The sequence below is a fragment of the Aythya ferina genome, assembly GCF_964211825.1.
Source record: "Aythya ferina genome assembly, contig: HAP1_SCAFFOLD_86, whole genome shotgun sequence".
In the NCBI taxonomy this organism is placed as follows: Eukaryota; Metazoa; Chordata; class Aves; order Anseriformes; family Anatidae; genus Aythya; species Aythya ferina.
In genome coordinates this window covers 373319-392184 of record NW_028181429.1, presented here as the reverse complement: position 1 = coordinate 392184, position 18866 = coordinate 373319, and the positions used below count along the sequence as shown (strand labels likewise).

Below are 18866 nucleotides of genomic sequence, written 5' to 3'. Positions count from 1 at the left end.
CCATGTTCATGCACTGTTAACAGAAGAACTGAAAAAGTTAAGTGGTTATATGGTATGTATGGCTATTCTTTTTTTTTTTTTTTTTTTTCTCCAGTATAAATACACCTGACAGGGCAGCCCTGCCACACATATAAGACATGAGGCAAAATTCTGCCACTTGTATTCACATTGAACTTAGGAGGAAGTGTTCAGAAGACAGAAGGAACAAGTTGCCTATTGTGTGGAAGGGAATTAAAGGACATCATTCTGCTCAGCCAGATGCCAGTTGAGAGAAAAATATGATGTCTCTGTGAAAATGCATTTCTTGAGTAAATATCAAGGAGAATTAGGAAATGTGTAAGTTGGGAGATACATCTGAAATGATGATTGCAGTTGGCTTATGAGGAACTTTGGACAGGAAATTGGTAGAAACTTCCCATTTTAAGAATAAAGTGCACCATAGATATGAAGTCAGCATTCACCTAAAGAGTAGAGGCCAACTCAAAGCCCCCACAACAAAGCAGTGGACAAACCAGAACACTAACATGTTGTGGTCTAGAGTCACACAGATATACATAAGTTTACTATACCTAAACATCTGAGGGGTTCCTTTGAGAGGCGGAGGGCTTGTGCCCCATTTCCATTTCCACTCTCAGTGTCCCCTGCCTCAGAGAAGGATCCCAGCTGCTTGGCTTCCCTGGCCTCTGATGCCAGGCTACCAGAGCAGGTATCCCAGCATCGCAGCAAACAGGTGACAATTTGAGTGCCACAGCAGTCCTCATTGCGAGCTGGACGCTCAGGGCACTTGCGGCCACCCACCTTTGTGAGCTCCAAGGCTGACAGTGACTCTCTGCTGAGCTGCCACGGCTCTCGGGTGTCCCGGTGACAGAGCTTTCGGCGCTAAGCTGACTGCCAGGGGAAAAGGCTGCCGTGAAATGGCTGCTCCACAATGCCAGGAGCAAGGTCTGCTGGGCTGGGGGTTCGCAGGGGAGCTCGGCCTTGGGCCTGGCAACTGCGCCTGGAAGCCAGGGACGGCCTTGGTGTGCAGCTGGACACCTGGGCCTGAGAAAGCAAGGTCTCTTTCCAGACACTTGGCACCATCGTCACCCAGTGGCTGTCTCAGGGGGACGAGAGAAATGCACAGCATCTCTTGCTTTCCTGAAAAAGGGATGGATTTGGACCCCAAAGCGAGCTCCTTTCTCTCGGAAGCATCACGTCCTCCTGTCTTTCTTGTATTTGGCTATGACTTTAGGAATCCCTGCAATCCCTGCAGCTGTGTCCCCTGCCAGCTTCTTGTGTGCCCCAAGCATCCTCGCTTGCAGGGCAGTAGAAGATGCAGAAAAGGCCTTGCCTTAGTGGAAGCACTGCCCTGCAGGAGCTCCAACAACCCTCTCAGCAGCACGCTGTAGCCCCCAAATGCCCCCGAAAGGGCACATTTCAGCTACTGGGAAGGAAATGAGTTCGCTCAAGGTGAGCTACCCGCTCAAGGCCCAGGTGTCTGTGAGGCAGTGTTGGCAAGGAGTCCTGTTGTGTGAGTCCATTCTTTGTGGGTGCTCCGTCCCCACAAGGCTTGCTTTTCAAGGCCCAGGAGAGTCTTGTGGGCACTGGCCTGGGGTCCCAGGCTGAGCCAGCTGCTGGCTGGCAATCAGGGAGGCTCGCTCGGTGTCTTGGCTTGGGTTTGCGTGGCCAGGCTGTGGGAGCGGGGGGCTGCAGGGGTGTCCTCTGTGAGGAGAATGCAGCAGCTGCCCCATGGGAGCTCAGAGCCGCTTCCAGGAGGCTCCTTCCAGGAGGGACCCACCCGCTGCTGCCCAGAACGCAGAGCAAAAGGATGATGTTTGCGCCTGGGGGAGAGCCCATCTAAGAAAGGGAACAAAAGCTGCTGCCCAGCAGCGTCTGGCTCAGGGAGGAGTGAGAAAGCTCTGTGCAGCCCCCAAGGTCCGTGCAGCAGGAGGCAGGAGGTGCTCCAGGCTCACAGCAGCAGTTCCCCTGCGGCCTGTGCAGGGAGAGGCCCCTGGTGGAGCAGGCTGTCCCCCTGCAGCCCATGGGTCCCCCGTGGAGCAGATCTCCACGCTGCAGCCCCCCTGCGGGTGGAGGAGCCCCCGGTGGAGCAGGTGGCTGTGGCCTGGAGGAGGCCGCGGCCTGTGGAGAGCCCCCGCAGGAGCAGGCCCCGGGCTGGACTGGAACAGGCTGTGCTGAGCCTGCTTTGCCCGTGACGCTCCTTGTGGAGTGATCTCCCTGTCCTTCTGGCAGCCCTTGAGCCCTTGCCAGCCTCTTTTCTCCCCTTGGCGTTGGAGGAGGGGCAGGGAGAGAGCGCTTGTGCTGGAGCTCAGCTGCCCAGCTGAGGAAAACCACCACGGCTCTGTCTTGCCGCTGCTGCAGCACGCTGGTAGCAGCCAGCACCGTCTGTTCTTCGAGCCTCAGCAAGCCCACAGCATCTTCCCAGAAGGGATCCCTTTCCTTCACGCCTGACAGGCGCCGCCTCCAGAGGCTGAGGGCTTGTGCCCTGTTTGCAAGCGCTTTCTCAGTGCCCCCTTCCCCAGAGAAGGATCCCAGCTGCTTGGCTTCCCTGCCCTCTGCTGCCAGGCTCCCGCAGCTGCTATCCCAGCAGCGCAGCAGCCAGCTGACAATGTGCTCGCCTGGAGTACAGCTGCAATCTTGTCCCATGGCTCGCAGCTCGCCCAGGGATGGGGATCACCTGCTTCCTGATGCTTTTCTCTCTGCTCTCCTTTCCAACAGCCTCCTGTGCCCTGGGATGGCCCTACCTTGGGGTAGGCTGCCTCGCCTTCCTCTTGCTCCTTCCCCTTCTTGGGAGGACTTTCTGCCCTTCCGAAACGAGATGACTTCTGCATGCATTCCTTCCCCTTGTGTGTATTGGTGCCTGAGACAGCAACGGGGTCGTCCCTGGAGCCAGCTGTAGGGCCTGTGCCAGGCTTGGAGGGGCTGCAGGGAACATGCCAGGGGCTGGAGTGGCTGGATGTGAAGTACTATCAGTAAAGAATTTCTTCCTAACATATATTAGAAATCTAACTTTTCAGTGTAAAGCTATTAGTCCATGTCCTGTCACTCCAGGCCCTGATAAAGACCCCCTCCCCAGCTTTCCTATAGGTTGCCTTTAAGTACAGGAAGGCTCTCGGCCTGGCACACAGTAAAAGTGATGGCAGATCCTTCACAATATTATTTGAATTTCACGTAAATAGAACAGACTATCAACTTACTTAGGAGAAGTAATACAATTTCAGAACTATTCAAAACCAAAGGCATTCCAAACTAAGTTTAAGTTCAGAGGAAATCCAAAGAAAAAAACTAATTTTGAAACTAATAATCAGAGACCATAATCTTCTTCAAATGATAGATTTTCCTCCTGTACTGGGTAATTTTGATCTGTCTTTAATGATCATCCAGACATGGCTTTGACACCGAGTATCTTGCTTTGCCTCTGCATTAAGTCTTCTTCTCATGTGAGGTAAATGTCCTGCTCTTATGGGATGGGCCTAGGAGACACACGCGCTGTGTCTCATGATGCTTGGATATCATCTTAATTCTGGGTGAAGATGAAAGGTCTCACTGCTTCCTGAACAGGGAAGTGGATGTCTGCAGTTAAGAACCCTCTGTCTAATCTAGAAACATGAAGGAAGGAGTTTGCTGGATTGCAAGTGACAGTGAAGAAAGCCACAGGTGACATATCAGACTGATTAAAATGTTATTTAGCTCAGGGCATGGCTAATGAAGTGGAGCTGGAATAGTTTGACGACTGTAATTACGCTCACTATCACTGTTACTTGTTTATAGGATGGTAATGCCTAAAGGTCCCACTGGAGCCTGAAACAAGGTTGTGCTGGGTGCTGCACGTGCATATCTCAGTAGCGCTTTGATAGCTAGTGATACAAACAGACAAAACAGAGATTGAAAGGAGAAACGGGGGGACAGAGATAAGAAGATCTTCCTGCAGGTCATTTAGGGTATGAGCCAGGAGTTCAGTGCATCCAGCTCTCTAGTGCTCTGCTGGCCCAGTGAGATGAATGGAAAACATTGCAGCCTTGGAAAAATAGTGCTTCTTCTAATTCTTTGGCCAGTTTTGATGATTTAGGACTGCTCTATTTATTTATTTATTTATTTTACTTTCCCCATTTGTGCTGGAGAAGGTGAACTTTTTAAATACCTATTCTGAATTCAAATATCATTTTCATTGTTATGTTTCTGTTTTGTTGGCACTATTCATAATGACTTCTACCCTTCAGTGGAAGCAAAAGCTTATCATACCATAAAACTGATAAAACAAAACATAAAACAAAACCAGGCTTAGAATGAAATTTTTGAGGCTTACAAATGCAAACTTTGAAATCTAAGGAAATGAATCATTGAGTCTGACTAAGCATCTCTGGGACTGGAGTGCAGAGAAGGCAGAGTTAAAATTCAAAATTCAGATGGGAAAAAAGCAATGAGAAAAGGTACATTTCAGAGGTTAAAAACTGCAAAAATAAAGTACGAATGACCCAAAACCTCCTTCACATAGGAAATTAAACAATAATAGTAAATGATACTTAAGCCACAGAACCCAGGGGGAACAAAGAGAACAAATTAGGACAGTTGCATACTCGAGGCAAAAATAGATCAAAAGTTAATGATGTCTCAAATGCTGCAAATCTTATTTCCTGCATCTAACAGCAACAACAATGTGATATTAAGGGCAGTGACAGGATTCCCATTGCAAATGAGGGTAGGGCACTAGGCACAACATCATCTGAGGTGAAATAAAAATCTACAGTGATTCAAGTGAAAAATGACAAGCTGATATCTACCTAGCCTATTAACAGCATTGGCACACAGAACAACAACTCAAGTAGGAAAAATACATCACAACTGTGCAAATCAGGGATAGAGGGATAGTCCCCAGAATGGGAGAGTAACAAATATACTTCTGTCCAGGAGAATGTAAAGAGTGATCCAGACAAGTGCAGGCCTGTTAGTTTGACATCAACGCTGGGCAAAGTTTTGTAGCAAGAAGAGATAAGACTAGGGAAGTAGCGGGTAATGTGGAATTTACAAGATAATTTATTAAAGCTAATTTGTTTCCAGAGAATTTAGTAGCTTGCCTTTGTAGGACCAGTGTTCCCCTACACAGGGGATGAACTACATCTATTTCACTTTCTGTGAGCTTCTGATACCTTATCTATGGATTTGGGCTTTGGGGCTGCAAGTGAATCAAGGGAGTTTGCAATTGTTCACACTGTTCGAAGAGGGAATTACCGGCAAAGGAGAGGTTACCTGTAGTGATTCTCAGAGACAGTTCTGAAACTGCAGCTGCTAAGGAGGCAAAGACTCATGGAGAAATGTAGGCTGGAAGGGAGCTCTGAAAACCCAACCTCCTATTCAGAGCAGAGATGACTTCAAATTTAGGTATGTTCAGTACGGATATGGTGGCCGAAGACTAAAAATTACATATGAGCTTTGAGATTTCCAGGTGACGTAAAGTTGGGAAGTACTACCGAGCCTGACAGAAGGATATCCCTTGTGATTGAAATGGTTCAGGTGAAGTGACATTTGATAATACAAAGTAGAGCCATGCTTAGAGATTCTCAACAAAGGGTGTTTTTTTTTTTTTTTTTTTTTTTTTTTTTGTCATGTTTGCTATATGGCAGTCAGGAGTTTAAAACAAACAATAAAACAACAAAACCCCATGTTCATGCACTGTTAACAGAAGAACTGAAAAAGTTAAGTGGTTATATGGTATGTATGGCTATTCTTTTTTTTTTTTTTTTTTTTCTCCAGTATAAATACACCTGACAGGGCAGCCCTGCCACACATATAAGACATGAGGCAAAATTCTGCCACTTGTATTCACATTGAACTTAGGAGGAAGTGTTCAGAAGACAGAAGGAACAAGTTGCCTATTGTGTGGAAGGGAATTAAAGGACATCATTCTGCTCAGCCAGATGCCAGTTGAGAGAAAAATATGATGTCTCTGTGAAAATGCATTTCTTGAGTAAATATCAAGGAGAATTAGGAAATGTGTAAGTTGGGAGATACATCTGAAATGATGATTGCAGTTGGCTTATGAGGAACTTTGGACAGGAAATTGGTAGAAACTTCCCATTTTAAGAATAAAGTGCACCATAGATATGAAGTCAGCATTCACCTAAAGAGTAGAGGCCAACTCAAAGCCCCCACAACAAAGCAGTGGACAAACCAGAACACTAACATGTTGTGGTCTAGAGTCACACAGATATACATAAGTTTACTATACCTAAACATCTGAGGGGTTCCTTTGAGAGGCGGAGGGCTTGTGCCCCATTTCCATTTCCACTCTCAGTGTCCCCTGCCTCAGAGAAGGATCCCAGCTGCTTGGCTTCCCTGGCCTCTGATGCCAGGCTACCAGAGCAGGTATCCCAGCATCGCAGCAAACAGGTGACAATTTGAGTGCCACAGCAGTCCTCATTGCGAGCTGGACGCTCAGGGCACTTGCGGCCACCCACCTTTGTGAGCTCCAAGGCTGACAGTGACTCTCTGCTGAGCTGCCACGGCTCTCGGGTGTCCCGGTGACAGAGCTTTCGGCGCTAAGCTGACTGCCAGGGGAAAAGGCTGCCGTGAAATGGCTGCTCCACAATGCCAGGAGCAAGGTCTGCTGGGCTGGGGGTTCGCAGGGGAGCTCGGCCTTGGGCCTGGCAACTGCGCCTGGAAGCCAGGGACGGCCTTGGTGTGCAGCTGGACACCTGGGCCTGAGAAAGCAAGGTCTCTTTCCAGACACTTGGCACCATCGTCACCCAGTGGCTGTCTCAGGGGGACGAGAGAAATGCACAGCATCTCTTGCTTTCCTGAAAAAGGGATGGATTTGGACCCCAAAGCGAGCTCCTTTCTCTCGGAAGCATCACGTCCTCCTGTCTTTCTTGTATTTGGCTATGACTTTAGGAATCCCTGCAATCCCTGCAGCTGTGTCCCCTGCCAGCTTCTTGGGTGCCCCAAGCATCCTCGCTTGCAGGGCAGTAGAAGATGCAGAAAAGGCCTTGCCTTAGTGGAAGCACTGCCCTGCAGGAGCTCCAACAACCCTCTCAGCAGCACGCTGTAGCCCCCAAATGCCCCCGAAAGGGCACATTTCAGCTACTGGGAAGGAAATGAGTTCGCTCAAGGTGAGCTACCCGCTCAAGGCCCAGGTGTCTGTGAGGCAGTGTTGGCAAGGAGTCCTGTTGTGTGAGTCCGTTCTTTGTGGGTGCTCCGTCCCCACAAGGCTTGCTTTTCAAGGCCCAGGAGAGTCTTGTGGGCACTGGCCTGGGGTCCCAGGCTGAGCCAGCTGCTGGCTGGCAATCAGGGAGGCTCGCTCGGTGTCTTGGCTTGGGTTTGCGTGGCCAGGCTGTGGGAGCGGGGGGCTGCAGGGGTGTCCTCTGTGAGGAGAATGCAGCAGCTGCCCCATGGGAGCTCAGAGCCGCTTCCAGGAGGCTCCTTCCAGGAGGGACCCACCCGCTGCTGCCCAGAACGCAGAGCAAAAGGATGATGTTTGCGCCTGGGGGAGAGCCCATCTAAGAAAGGGAACAAAAGCTGCTGCCCAGCAGCGTCTGGCTCAGGGAGGAGTGAGAAAGCTCTGTGCAGCCCCCAAGGTCCGTGCAGCAGGAGGCAGGAGGTGCTCCAGGCTCCCAGCAGCAGTTCCCCTGCGGCCTGTGCAGGGAGAGGCCCCTGGTGGAGCAGGCTGTCCCCCTGCAGCCCATGGGTCCCCCGTGGAGCAGATCTCCACGCTGCAGCCCCCCTGCGGGTGGAGGAGCCCCCGGTGGAGCAGGTGGCTGTGGCCTGGAGGAGGCCGCGGCCTGTGGAGAGCCCCCGCAGGAGCAGGCCCCGGGCTGGACTGGAACAGGCTGTGCTGAGCCTGCTTTGCCCGTGACGCTCCTTGTGGAGTGATCTCCCTGTCCTTCTGGCAGCCCTTGAGCCCTTGCCAGCCTCTTTTCTCCCCTTGGCGTTGGAGGAGGGGCAGGGAGAGAGCGCTTGTGCTGGAGCTCAGCTGCCCAGCTGAGGAAAACCACCACGGCTCTGTCTTGCCGCTGCTGCAGCACGCTGGTAGCAGCCAGCACCGTCTGTTCTTCGAGCCTCAGCAAGCCCACAGCATCTTCCCAGAAGGGATCCCTTTCCTTCACGCCTGACAGGCGCCGCCTCCAGAGGCTGAGGGCTTGTGCCCTGTTTGCAAGCGCTTTCTCAGTGCCCCCTTCCCCAGAGAAGGATCCCAGCTGCTTGGCTTCCCTGCCCTCTGCTGCCAGGCTCCCGCAGCTGCTATCCCAGCAGCGCAGCAGCCAGCTGACAATGTGCTCGCCTGGAGTACAGCTGCAATCTTGTCCCATGGCTCGCAGCTCGCCCAGGGATGGGGATCACCTGCTTCCTGATGCTTTTCTCTCTGCTCTCCTTTCCAACAGCCTCCTGTGCCCTGGGATGGCCCTACCTTGGGGTAGGCTGCCTCGCCTTCCTCTTGCTCCTTCCCCTTCTTGGGAGGACTTTCTGCCCTTCCGAAACGAGATGACTTCTGCATGCATTCCTTCCCCTTGTGTGTATTGGTGCCTGAGACAGCAACGGGGTCGTCCCTGGAGCCAGCTGTAGGGCCTGTGCCAGGCTTGGAGGGGCTGCAGGGAACATGCCAGGGGCTGGAGTGGCTGGATGTGAAGTACTATCAGTAAAGAATTTCTTCCTAACATATATTAGAAATCTAACTTTTCAGTGTAAAGCTATTAGTCCATGTCCTGTCACTCCAGGCCCTGATAAAGACCCCCTCCCCAGCTTTCCTATAGGTTGCCTTTAAGTACAGGAAGGCTCTCGGCCTGGCACACAGTAAAAGTGATGGCAGATCCTTCACAATATTATTTGAATTTCACGTAAATAGAACAGACTATCAACTTACTTAGGAGAAGTAATACAATTTCAGAACTATTCAAAACCAAAGGCATTCCAAACTAAGTTTAAGTTCAGAGGAAATCCAAAGAAAAAAACTAATTTTGAAACTAATAATCAGAGACCATAATCTTCTTCAAATGATAGATTTTCCTCCTGTACTGGGTAATTTTGATCTGTCTTTAATGATCATCCAGACATGGCTTTGACACCGAGTATCTTGCTTTGCCTCTGCATTAAGTCTTCTTCTCATGTGAGGTAAATGTCCTGCTCTTATGGGATGGGCCTAGGAGACACACGCGCTGTGTCTCATGATGCTTGGATATCATCTTAATTCTGGGTGAAGATGAAAGGTCTCACTGCTTCCTGAACAGGGAAGTGGATGTCTGCAGTTAAGAACCCTCTGTCTAATCTAGAAACATGAAGGAAGGAGTTTGCTGGATTGCAAGTGACAGTGAAGAAAGCCACAGGTGACATATCAGACTGATTAAAATGTTATTTAGCTCAGGGCATGGCTAATGAAGTGGAGCTGGAATAGTTTGACGACTGTAATTACGCTCACTATCACTGTTACTTGTTTATAGGATGGTAATGCCTAAAGGTCCCACTGGAGCCTGAAACAAGGTTGTGCTGGGTGCTGCACGTGCATATCTCAGTAGCGCTTTGATACCTAGTGATACAAACAGACAAAACAGAGATTGAAAGGAGAAACGGGGGGACAGAGATAAGAAGATCTTCCTGCAGGTCATTTAGGGTATGAGCCAGGAGTTCAGTGCATCCAGCTCTCTAGTGCTCTGCTGGCCCAGTGAGATGAATGGAAAACATTGCAGCCTTGGAAAAATAGTGCTTCTTCTAATTCTTTGGCCAGTTTTGATGATTTAGGACTGCTCTATTTATTTATTTATTTATTTTACTTTCCCCATTTGTGCTGGAGAAGGTGAACTTTTTAAATACCTATTCTGAATTCAAATATCATTTTCATTGTTATGTTTCTGTTTTGTTGGCACTATTCGTAATGACTTCTACCCTTCAGTGGAAGCAAAAGCTTATCATACCATAAAACTGATAAAACAAAACATAAAACAAAACCAGGCTTAGAATGAAATTTTTGAGGCTTACAAATGCAAACTTTGAAATCTAAGGAAATGAATCATTGAGTCTGACTAAGCATCTCTGGGACTGGAGTGCAGAGAAGGCAGAGTTAAAATTCAAAATTCAGATGGGAAAAAAGCAATGAGAAAAGGTACATTTCAGAGGTTAAAAACTGCAAAAATAAAGTACGAATGACCCAAAACCTCCTTCACATAGGAAATTAAACAATAATAGTAAATGATACTTAAGCCACAGAACCCAGGGGGAACAAAGAGAACAAATTAGGACAGTTGCATACTCGAGGCAAAAATAGATCAAAAGTTAATGATGTCTCAAATGCTGCAAATCTTATTTCCTGCATCTAACAGCAACAACAATGTGATATTAAGGGCAGTGACAGGATTCCCATTGCAAATGAGGGTAGGGCACTAGGCACAACATCATCTGAGGTGAAATAAAAATCTACAGTGATTCAAGTGAAAAATGACAAGCTGATATCTACCTAGCCTATTAACAGCATTGGCACACAGAACAACAACTCAAGTAGGAAAAATACATCACAACTGTGCAAATCAGGGATAGAGGGATAGTCCCCAGAATGGGAGAGTAACAAATATACTTCTGTCCAGGAGAATGTAAAGAGTGATCCAGACAAGTGCAGGCCTGTTAGTTTGACATCAACGCTGGGCAAAGTTTTGTAGCAAGAAGAGATAAGACTAGGGAAGTAGCGGGTAATGTGGAATTTACAAGATAATTTATTAAAGCTAATTTGTTTCCAGAGAATTTAGTAGCTTGCCTTTGTAGGACCAGTGTTCCCCTACACAGGGGATGAACTACATCTATTTCACTTTCTGTGAGCTTCTGATACCTTATCTATGGATTTGGGCTTTGGGGCTGCAAGTGAATCAAGGGAGTTTGCAATTGTTCACACTGTTCGAAGAGGGAATTACCGGCAAAGGAGAGGTTACCTGTAGTGATTCTCAGAGACAGTTCTGAAACTGCAGCTGCTAAGGAGGCAAAGACTCATGGAGAAATGTAGGCTGGAAGGGAGCTCTGAAAACCCAACCTCCTATTCAGAGCAGAGATGACTTCAAATTTAGGTATGTTCAGTACGGATATGGTGGCCGAAGACTAAAAATTACATATGAGCTTTGAGATTTCCAGGTGACGTAAAGTTGGGAAGTACTACCGAGCCTGACAGAAGGATATCCCTTGTGATTGAAATGGTTCAGGTGAAGTGACATTTGATAATACAAAGTAGAGCCATGCTTAGAGATTCTCAACAAAGGGTGTTTTTTTTTTTTTTTTTTTTTTTTTTGTCATGTTTGCTATATGGCAGTCAGGAGTTTAAAACAAACAATAAAACAACAAAACCCCATGTTCATGCACTGTTAACAGAAGAACTGAAAAAGTTAAGTGGTTATATGGTATGTATGGCTATTCTTTTTTTTTTTTTTTTTTTTCTCCAGTATAAATACACCTGACAGGGCAGCCCTGCCACACATATAAGACATGAGGCAAAATTCTGCCACTTGTATTCACATTGAACTTAGGAGGAAGTGTTCAGAAGACAGAAGGAACAAGTTGCCTATTGTGTGGAAGGGAATTAAAGGACATCATTCTGCTCAGCCAGATGCCAGTTGAGAGAAAAATATGATGTCTCTGTGAAAATGCATTTCTTGAGTAAATATCAAGGAGAATTAGGAAATGTGTAAGTTGGGAGATACATCTGAAATGATGATTGCAGTTGGCTTATGAGGAACTTTGGACAGGAAATTGGTAGAAACTTCCCATTTTAAGAATAAAGTGCACCATAGATATGAAGTCAGCATTCACCTAAAGAGTAGAGGCCAACTCAAAGCCCCCACAACAAAGCAGTGGACAAACCAGAACACTAACATGTTGTGGTCTAGAGTCACACAGATATACATAAGTTTACTATACCTAAACATCTGAGGGGTTCCTTTGAGAGGCGGAGGGCTTGTGCCCCATTTCCATTTCCACTCTCAGTGTCCCCTGCCTCAGAGAAGGATCCCAGCTGCTTGGCTTCCCTGGCCTCTGATGCCAGGCTACCAGAGCAGGTATCCCAGCATCGCAGCAAACAGGTGACAATTTGAGTGCCACAGCAGTCCTCATTGCGAGCTGGACGCTCAGGGCACTTGCGGCCACCCACCTTTGTGAGCTCCAAGGCTGACAGTGACTCTCTGCTGAGCTGCCACGGCTCTCGGGTGTCCCGGTGACAGAGCTTTCGGCGCTAAGCTGACTGCCAGGGGAAAAGGCTGCCGTGAAATGGCTGCTCCACAATGCCAGGAGCAAGGTCTGCTGGGCTGGGGGTTCGCAGGGGAGCTCGGCCTTGGGCCTGGCAACTGCGCCTGGAAGCCAGGGACGGCCTTGGTGTGCAGCTGGACACCTGGGCCTGAGAAAGCAAGGTCTCTTTCCAGACACTTGGCACCATCGTCACCCAGTGGCTGTCTCAGGGGGACGAGAGAAATGCACAGCATCTCTTGCTTTCCTGAAAAAGGGATGGATTTGGACCCCAAAGCGAGCTCCTTTCTCTCGGAAGCATCACGTCCTCCTGTCTTTCTTGTATTTGGCTATGACTTTAGGAATCCCTGCAATCCCTGCAGCTGTGTCCCCTGCCAGCTTCTTGTGTGCCCCAAGCATCCTCGCTTGCAGGGCAGTAGAAGATGCAGAAAAGGCCTTGCCTTAGTGGAAGCACTGCCCTGCAGGAGCTCCAACAACCCTCTCAGCAGCACGCTGTAGCCCCCAAATGCCCCCGAAAGGGCACATTTCAGCTACTGGGAAGGAAATGAGTTCGCTCAAGGTGAGCTACCCGCTCAAGGCCCAGGTGTCTGTGAGGCAGTGTTGGCAAGGAGTCCTGTTGTGTGAGTCCGTTCTTTGTGGGTGCTCCGTCCCCACAAGGCTTGCTTTTCAAGGCCCAGGAGAGTCTTGTGGGCACTGGCCTGGGGTCCCAGGCTGAGCCAGCTGCTGGCTGGCAATCAGGGAGGCTCGCTCGGTGTCTTGGCTTGGGTTTGCGTGGCCAGGCTGTGGGAGCGGGGGGCTGCAGGGGTGTCCTCTGTGAGGAGAATGCAGCAGCTGCCCCATGGGAGCTCAGAGCCGCTTCCAGGAGGCTCCTTCCAGGAGGGACCCACCCGCTGCTGCCCAGAACGCAGAGCAAAAGGATGATGTTTGCGCCTGGGGGAGAGCCCATCTAAGAAAGGGAACAAAAGCTGCTGCCCAGCAGCGTCTGGCTCAGGGAGGAGTGAGAAAGCTCTGTGCAGCCCCCAGGGTCCGTGCAGCAGGAGGCAGGAGGTGCTCCAGGCTCCCAGCAGCAGTTCCCCTGCGGCCTGTGCAGGGAGAGGCCCCTGGTGGAGCAGGCTGTGCCCCTGGTGGAGCAGGCTGTCCCCCTGCAGCCCATGGGTCCCCCGTGGAGCAGATCTCCACGCTGCAGCCCCCCTGTGGCTGGAGAAGCCCCCGGTGGAGCAGGTGGCTGTGGCCTGGAGGAGGCCGCGGCCTGTGGAGAGCCCCCGCAGGAGCAGGCCCCGGGCTGGACTGGAACAGGCTGTGCTGAGCCTGCTTTGCCCGTGACGCTCCTTGTGGAGTGATCTCCCTGTCCTTTTGGCAGCCCTTGAGCCCTTGCCAGCCTCTTTTCTCCCCTTGGCGTTGGAGGAGGGGCAGGGAGAGAGCGCTTGTGCTGGAGCTCAGCTGCCCAGCTGAGGAAAACCACCACGGCTCTGTCTTGCCGCTGCTGCAGCACGCTGGTAGCAGGCAGCACCATCTGTTCTTCGAGCCTCAGCAAGCCCACAGCATCTTCCCAGAAGGGATCCCTTTCCTTCACGCCTCCAGAGGCTGAGGGCTTGTGCCCCGTTTGCAAGCGCTTTCTCAGTGCCCCCTTCCCCAGAGAAGGATCCCAGCTGCTTGGCTTCCCTGCCCTCTGCTGCCAGGCTCCCGCAGCTGCTATCCCAGCAGCGCAGCAGCCAGCTGACAATGTGCTCGCCTGGAGGACAGCTGCAATCTTGTCCCATGGCTCGCAGCTCGCCCAGGGATGGGGATCACCTGCTTCCTGATGCTTTTCTCTCTGCTCTCCTTTCCAACAGCCTCCTGTGCCCTGGGATGGCCCTACCTTGGGGTAGGCTGCCTCGCCTTCCTCTTGCTCCTTCCTCTTCTTGGGAGGACTTTCTGCCCTTCCGAAACGAGATGACTTCTGCATGCATTCCTTCCCCATTCCTTCCCCTTGTGTGTATTGGTGCCTGAGACAGCAACGGGGTCGTCCCTGGAGCCAGCTGTAGGGCCTGTGCCAGGCTTGGAGGGGCTGCAGGGAACATGCCAGGGGCTGGAGGGGCTGCAGGGACCATGCCAGGGGCTCGAGGGGCTGCAGGGTGTGTTACAAGGCTTTGAGGGGCCTCAGGTCCTGCCGCAGTGGTTGAAGTCGATGCAGGGAACATCAGAGTTGTTGGAGGGGCTGCAGGTAAAATGCCAGGGCTTGCAGCAGCTGCAGGCTGCGTCACAGCTTTGCATCAGGTCAAGACGCATTTTCCTAGAACCATACATTTCCTCCTGAAGGGGCTGAAGAGCATGGAATGGTCTTCAAAATGCACAGAGCAGACCCCAGCAAATGTTGAGCTGCTGCTAGCAAGTAGGTAACTTTATTGTTCCTGTTGTTAATTTTGTTTCACAACAACAGATGCAAATATGTATCTTGAATGAGGGCAAAGGTGACCTTGGATCTGAAGCACACAGGCGTTCGCTAGTGTCCCCCCATCTGGAGTGAATCCAGAATGACTCGGAAGGAAAAATAAAGTCCAAACCAGTGCGTTGTGATAAAGAGAGTTTAATAGGGTAGAAAAGGAATAAAAACCAACAAAATAATAAATAATGATACTTACAGTTTATAAGATATTAATATATAAAAATATTTAATACTATTAAATACTTATAATTTTATAATAATAAAACAATGCCATACCGTACAACACAGTCAATAAAGTGGATTTAATTAAATAAATAAGAAAACCAATAAATTAAATGAAAATTAAAAAATTTAAATTTAATACAAATAAAACCCATTTTTCCCATTCCAATGAATTGCTATCCCCATCATCACTTCCCATCCCACTGATCATTTGCTATCCCAAAGACCTCCCAGTTCTTATCCCCTTGGCATGCCAGTGCAAGAAGAAGTGCTCTGCAGGCAGAGGCCTTGCTGAGTGACCACCTAAGGAGAGGAATTTGATCCAGAAGGCAGGAAAGAAGAGCAATGCCCCGAAAGAAGAAGCAAGTCTTGTCTCTCAGCCCTTTGGTGTCCCAAGCAGCAGTTGCCATGGCCAAGCTTTCCCAGCCCAGCTGCTGCCAGCATCTCCCCAGCTTGCCATTGCCACCTTCCTGGGTGAGGCGCGCGCGCATTTGCCATTGGCGCTGTTGCCATCCCTGAGAGTGGCAAGCCCATCCCCTAGCTCCAGCACGAGAGAGGGGAGAGGGCAAGCGAGAGGGGCAAGGGCTGAGGAGCGTGGCTGAAGCTGGAGCAGGTGCCTGCAGAGGTCTCTGTGCCTGCCTGGGTGCTGCGGGGGCCGTCGAGGAGAAGCCCGAGGTCGGTCACGGGTAGCTGGAGCCTGGCACTGTCGGCGGGGCGCTGGGCATGCTGCTGGGGCTGCTGGAGGTGGGCTGCGGCTGCACACAGGCCAGCTGGCACGCTGGCCCCAGCGCCTTGGCCCTGGCCCCCAGCGGCTGCAAAGTCTCGCTGGGGGTCTTTGTCCCCGGCTGCTGGCGCTGCAGCGTCCTGGCCCCGCTGGCCTGGGGACAGAGCCTGTCCTGGGGCCGCACGGCACGGGGCTCCCCACTCGGAGTCTCCGGCAGCAGCCGCGCTCTGCGGGGAGGTGGCGCCGCTGCTCCTTGCCCCCCTGCAGCCCCCGGGCTTCGCGCTCTCTTGCTGGGTGCCGTGGTGCTGTTGATCGCCAGCTGCTGCGCGCTGCTGCCTGCTTCCCTGCTGCTGCCAGCCACCGTGCTGCTGCCAGCCGTCTTCCCCTGGCACGGTCTCTTGCGGCCTTGGCCAGCCTGGCCCAGCAGCGTCTTCCTCTCCTTGCCGGGGGGGTTCTCCGTCGTCGGCCTCCTGTGCTGGCAGCTCTGCGCTGTCCCGGGGGTGCTGCTGGGCGCAGGGCGCTTGGCCCCCCGCTTGGTGCCGGTGGACGCAGGGGCAGGCGGGGGACTCTTGAGGGGACCCAGGGGGCGTTTGGGCAGGGGTCTCCTATGGTCACTGCGGCCCTTGGGGTTGGGGCGTTTCTTGGGGGAACTCAGGGGGGATTTGGGCTGGGGTCTACGAAGGGCACTGCGGCCCTTGGGGTTGGGGCGTTTCTTGGGGGAACTCGGGGGGGATTTGGGCTGGGGTCTACTAAGGGCACTGCGGCCCTTGGGGTTGGGGCGTTTCTTGGGAGAACTCGGGGGGGATTTGGGCTGGGGTCTACTAAGGGCACTGGGGACCTTGGGGTTGGGGCGGGTCTTGAGGGAACGCTGGGGGGGTTGGGGCAGGGGTCTACTAAGGGCACTGAGGAGCTGGGTGTCAGGGAGGCTCCTGGGGGGACTCAGGGGTGGACTGGGTAGGGGGCTCCTAAGCGCACTGGGCAGGGGACTGGCTGCAGGGCTGAGCGGGGGGCTCACTGCTGGCACGACGGGGGACTGCAGCGACAGCCCACCCTCAAGCTTCTCGGGGCGCAGCCCAGGGGTTGAGGGGACCTCACCGAGGGCTCCTGTGGCTTCCAGTCCCTGCGTGCTCGGCTCCTCGATGTCCTCGCAGAGGTCGGGCAGCTGCGAGAGGAAGCGGCTGAGGGCAGGACTGCTGGGCAAATCGGGGAAGGCGTCCTGGGGCTCCACGGCATCGAGCCAGCTGAGCAGCTCCTCCATGCCGGGGATGGGAATGTCCAGGTCGGCCAGGAGCTCGTCCTGCATGTGCTGCAGCTGCTGGCTGTCCCCTGCCAGCTCTGGAAAGGCCTTGGCAAAGGCATCAGGGCCCAGCTCGGGCAGCTGCGGGGGCTCCTCAGGCACCTGCGGGGCTGTCGCCGCTGAGGACGAAGCAAGAAAATCCCCCAAGACGGGCGATGTCAGCTTTCCCATGGCCCCTGGGTGTGGGGCGCCCAGCGGCCGGCTGTGCCAGCCCCAAACTCACCGTCAGGCGTCGCCGTCTGGGTGCTGGCGGTCCTTGGAGCCTGGGCAGGCTTGGGGGCAGTGGGGCCGGGCAGCGGGGGCCCCTGGTCCTCGCTGAGCCCCACGGCGTGCAAGCAGGGCTCCGGCAGCTGCCCCCGGCTGCTGCTCAGGGTGCGGGGCGTGGGGAGCGCCTGCCCCCGCAGCGGAGGCCCCGGGACGAGGGGTGGCGGGGGGTTGCGCTGGGCGGGGGCCTGCAACAGGCAGGTGCCTGTGGGGTGCAGGAGCTCCCCATGGAGCACGGCCCTGGGCCCCAGCCCCAGCGCATGGTGGGGTACCAGTGTCCCCGTCACCATGGGCTGTCCCCACTGATGGACACAGGGGGCACAGGGAGGAGCGGTGTGGGGGAGCTGCCCCCCGGCGGGGAGCTGCACCAGCTGCAGCTGGTGCCCCATGGTTGGGAGCTGCACCAGCTGCAGGTTTTGCTCCACAGCGGGGAGCTGCACCAGCTGCAGGTTTTGCCCCACAGCGGGGAGCTGCACCAGCTGCAGCTGGTGCCCCACGGCGGGGAGCTGCCCCACAGCAGGGAGCTGCCCCCCGGCGGGGAGCTGCCCAAGCTGCAGGTGGTGCCCCTGGGCTGGGAGGTGCCCCCCAGGTGGCAGCTGCACCCCGGCGGGGAGCTGCAGCACCTGCCCCTGGACCCCCGGCACCACGTGCCAGACGGTGGCCTGGGGCAGCGCGGAGGGGAGGGTGGGTACCTGCGGGGGCTGCAAGGGCAGCGCCGTCGCTCCGGGGAGGGAGGGCAGCAGCCAGGCAGCCACCGTTGGCGGCACGGCTGGGACGACGAAGGGGGAGTTTTGCGTCTGCGCAAGCCGCGGAAGCCGTCTGGGGAAACCCTCTGTGGGAAAAAGGCCGCTGGGCTGAGCTCTGGGGCGCTGGGCTCGCCAGCAGGGCCGCAGCCCCGGGAGGAGCGGGAGCCGGCTGCTGGACCTGCCATGGTGGCTGGAGAGTGGGGCGGTTGCTTGGGGAACCCGGGCAACGGGGGTTCCGTCCCAACGGCTCACCAGCCCCTCGCCGACATCTTGGGGAGGACTGCAGGCTTTGGACCCAAGCAGGCTGCCCAGCGCAAGACTTGGCCATGTTCATTAGAACATTACTAGCCTCTAAGCCTCATGGCATCACCTTCCATCTTGACTGCTAAACCTCCTTGCTCCCTACTATCTTCTTTGCCAAGATACAGCTGTCCGTCCACATTTACTTTTCCTACTTGGCTGGACTGAATTTAAGAAGGGAGCTTGCAACTCTTCCTCTTGTTTGCCACTTCATCATCAAACCAAATGAAAATAGAGCTTAGGGAAATGGTTTAGTGGGGACTGTTAGCGTTAGGTCAGAGGTTGGACTCGATGACCTTGAGGTCTCCTCCAACCTAGAAAATTCTGTGATTCTGTGAAAACCATTTGCCTTTAACCTCTTTATTTCAGGCCTTCTTTCCTAGTGGCCATTCAAAACTGGGAAAAAAATAGTCTACCAAGTGGGGTTTTTTTTTGATTTGATAATAAATCTGCAGACTGTTAAGTCATCAAGCACTTCAAGACTGTTTGAAATAATCTCGAGATTAATATAAAAGGAATTCCTCACACACGCTGCGGCCGCTTACCTTTAGTATAGTCGTTGGATGCGATGGAGCAGTATTTCTTGCTTTCGCCTGCACTGGAAGTCTTCCCTTCCTTGTAAGGTTGTTTACTGCTCTCACTTCTGCATTACTGACATGAAGAGCCATCTGGAGGATGGCATTCTTCCTTCTT

General features: G+C 52.7%; 1 protein-coding gene and 1 long non-coding RNA gene across 2 annotated transcripts in view; both read right to left on the bottom strand.

Moving 5' to 3' along the window:
* LOC311428500 overlaps positions 1–18866 on the bottom strand; it is a 61265-nt gene that overhangs the window by 39094 nt on the left and 3305 nt on the right. The gene's annotated exons all lie outside the window — the stretch shown is intronic.
* LOC311428479 (uncharacterized protein) lies at positions 16218–17208 on the bottom strand (the record flags this gene model as incomplete). The annotated part of the gene is made up of 3 exons (XM_084539910.1): positions 17087–17208; positions 16290–16982; positions 16218–16240 (listed from the first exon to the last, which is right to left on the bottom strand). Exons 2-3 carry the CDS (start codon positions 16867–16869, stop codon positions 16218–16220), a joined length of 603 nt encoding a protein of 200 aa, XP_084396036.1. The 5' UTR covers positions 16870–16982; positions 17087–17208.